This window comes from Amphimedon queenslandica, unplaced genomic scaffold, assembly GCF_000090795.2.
Source record: "Amphimedon queenslandica unplaced genomic scaffold, v1.1 AMPQUscaffold_12159, whole genome shotgun sequence".
In the NCBI taxonomy this organism is placed as follows: Eukaryota; Metazoa; Porifera; class Demospongiae; order Haplosclerida; family Niphatidae; genus Amphimedon; species Amphimedon queenslandica.
In genome coordinates this window covers 13,039-16,010 of record NW_003547602.1, presented here as the reverse complement: position 1 = coordinate 16,010, position 2,972 = coordinate 13,039, and the positions used below count along the sequence as shown (strand labels likewise).

The window sequence follows — 2,972 nt, the reverse complement described above, 5'->3', positions numbered from 1 at the left end:
ACTGTCTGTGATGATGGTTGGGACAATGATGATGCTGCAGTTGTATGTAGGCAACTGGGCCTTGGAACAAGTTAGTCAATGATTCTTAAGCATGCAATGCATTTACAGTATCATGTATAGATGGTGTTTCATATAGCCGTGCCTATTATGGTTCTGGTACTGGTCTTATTGTAATGGATGATGTGCATTGTGATGGAACTGAGCAAGCACTTGTCAACTGTCAACATACTGGTGATCATAATTGCAATCACAATGAAGATGCTGGAGTTAGGTGTATAGTAAACAGCATCTCCACAAGTGGTTAGTTTATTTTTTGAGGATTGGCTCTAATATTTTATGTTTAGCTTATTTCACTTCAACAGCAATCACACCAACTGCATCTCCTATCAACAGTAAGTCTGCCATAAATATATGGTATAGTTTTCTAATGCTTCTTTCTAAATTATAGACTGTACTTATGGTAATATTCGTCTTGTTGGTGGATCTAATGCTACTGAAGGAAGAGTTGAAGTGTGTATTAATGGAGCATAGGGTACTGTCTGTGATGATGACTGGAGTGTTTCTAATGCTAGAGTTGTATGTAGGCAACTTGGTTTTGGATCAAGTTAGTTTGTATAAAATTATTATTATAACTATTATTGTACATACATGTAGATGGTACTCCATATAGTAATGCTTATTATGGTTCTGGTACTGGTCTTATTGTAATGGATGATGTACGCTGTGATGGAACCGAGGAAGCACTTGTCAACTGTCAACATACTTCTTATCATAATTGTGATCATACTGAAGATGCTGGAGTTAAGTGTATCATAAACAGCACCTCTACAAGTGGTTAGTACCAAAACTTACTAACATATACATTTAGATTTAGCACATTTCATTAGATTGCATAGACAAATTGCATTTCCTATGTGATTTATTTCCCTAAGATGTCATATAAATATCTAAATTTTATATTAACAATGTACTTTGAAGTGAAGGACAAATTTTTAACATTGATAACATGCGATCTTGTTGTAAACCCAATTTGAGATTGTTATTCATTCATGTAATTTCTGCTGCTTATCCCACTTCAGCAATTATTACACCAACTCCATCTCATATCAACAATAAGTCTATCATAGATATATTTATATGGTATAACATTCTGCTTCTTTCTAATTTAATACAGACTGTACTTATGGTAGCATTCATCTTGTTGGGGGATCTAATGCTACTGAAGGAAGAGTTGAAGTGTGTATTAATGGAGTATGGGGTACTGTCTGTGATGATTTCTGGGGACCTCCTGATGCTGCAGTTGTTTGTAGGCAGTTAGGAATTGATGGAGGTATTAATATCAAACATTGTTTTATCATAAACAATAATTAATAGATTCTATTGCTCGTACTAATGCTTATTTTGGTGCTGGTACTGGTCCTATTAACATGGACAATGTTCAGTGTACTGGAAATGAAGGATTCCTTGTCAACTGTACTTACTTATCTATTCATAACTGTTTCAATTCTGAAGATGCTGGTGTTTCTTGTGGCATACAACCATCCTGTAATTATAGTGACATTCGTCTTGTTGGTGGATCTAATGATAATGAAGGAAGAGTTGAAGTTTGCCTATTTGGATCATGGAGTACTGTCTGTGATGATTCTTGGGGACCTCCTCATGCTGCAGTTGTGTGCAGGCAGTTAGGAATCAATGGAAGTATGAATGTTAAACATTACTTTATCATAAACATTAATTAATAGGTTCTATTGCTTATGCTGAAGCGTATTTTGGTGCTGGTACTGGTCCTATTAACATGGGCAATGTTCAGTGTACTGGAAATGAAGAACTCCTCATCAGCTGCAGATTTTCATCAAATCATTATTGCAGTCATTCTTCTGATGCTGGTGTTGCTTGTGGTGCAACTCCTCGGTGTAACTACTCAGACATTCATCTTGTTGGTGGATCTAATGATAATGAAGGAAGAGTTGAAGTGTGTATTAATGGAGCATGGGGTACTGTCTGTGATGATAGTTGGGACAATGATGATGCTGTTGTTGTGTGCAGCCAATTAGGAATTGATGGAGGTAATTACTGGTATTAAAAACATTTGATTAAAAAATTAATATTTTTAGTTGCTGTTGCTCGTACTAATGCTTATTTTGGTGCTGGTACTGGTCCTATTAACATGGACAATGTTCAGTGTACTGGAAATGAAAGATTACTTGTCAACTGTACTTACTTATCTACTCATGACTGTGGCCATTCTGAAGATGCTGGTGTTACTTGTGGTGCCACTCCTCAGTGTAATGATACTGATATTCGTCTTGCTAATGGATCTAATGATAATGAAGGAAGAGTTGAAATGTGTATTGATGATCGTTGGTTGACACTCTGTAGCTCTACTTGGACGGTCTATGAAGCTGCTCTTGTTTGCAAACAACTTGGAATTAATGGAGGTAAGTGAAATAATATGGCACATGCGTGTAAATTACTGAAAGTAGTTTCTGTACCTCGCTCTAGCACATACTTTAGTTCTAGTACTGTTCCTAGTGATCATTTAGTACATCTATTCTGTGCTGGAAATGAAGACAATTTTACTCAATGCACTACTGGATTGATACCATATTGGCTTTGTGTACATTTCTATGGTTCTTTCAATGTTGGTGTTACTTGTGATGCACAACCTGAATGCAATAACACTGACATTCGCCTTGTTGGTGGGTCTAATGATAATGAAGGAAGAGTTGAAGTGTGTAGTAATGGAACATGGGGTACTATTTGTGGCAGTAGTTGGGACAATGATGATGCTATTGTTGTATGTAGGCAACTGGGTCTAGAATCAAGTTAGCTAATCATATTTATAAACATTTATAAATGCTTTTTATAGCTGGCATACATAAGATTGGATACTTTGGCTCTGGATCAAGCAGTATTGTAATGGCTAATGTACAATGTAATGGGACTGAAGACCTATTAGTTAATTGTCTCCA

At 36.2% G+C, this 2,972-nt stretch overlaps 1 protein-coding gene across 1 annotated transcript in view; it reads left to right on the top strand.

Annotated features, from left to right (window-relative positions):
• The window catches only part of LOC100639000 (deleted in malignant brain tumors 1 protein-like), a 3,201-nt gene continuing 229 nt past the window's right edge, over positions 1 to 2,972 (top strand). The window contains exons 1-11 of the mRNA XM_020004501.1: positions 1 to 70; positions 121 to 300; positions 363 to 392; positions 449 to 604; positions 655 to 834; positions 1,175 to 1,330; positions 1,375 to 1,698; positions 1,743 to 2,066; positions 2,115 to 2,438; positions 2,484 to 2,825; positions 2,870 to 2,965. Of these exons, the coding sequence (XP_019860060.1) occupies positions 708 to 834; positions 1,175 to 1,330; positions 1,375 to 1,698; positions 1,743 to 2,066; positions 2,115 to 2,438; positions 2,484 to 2,825; positions 2,870 to 2,965 (1,693 nt within the window). The 5' untranslated portion in view covers positions 1 to 70; positions 121 to 300; positions 363 to 392; positions 449 to 604; positions 655 to 707. The remainder of the gene's footprint in view (positions 71 to 120; positions 301 to 362; positions 393 to 448; positions 605 to 654; positions 835 to 1,174; positions 1,331 to 1,374; positions 1,699 to 1,742; positions 2,067 to 2,114; positions 2,439 to 2,483; positions 2,826 to 2,869; positions 2,966 to 2,972) is intronic.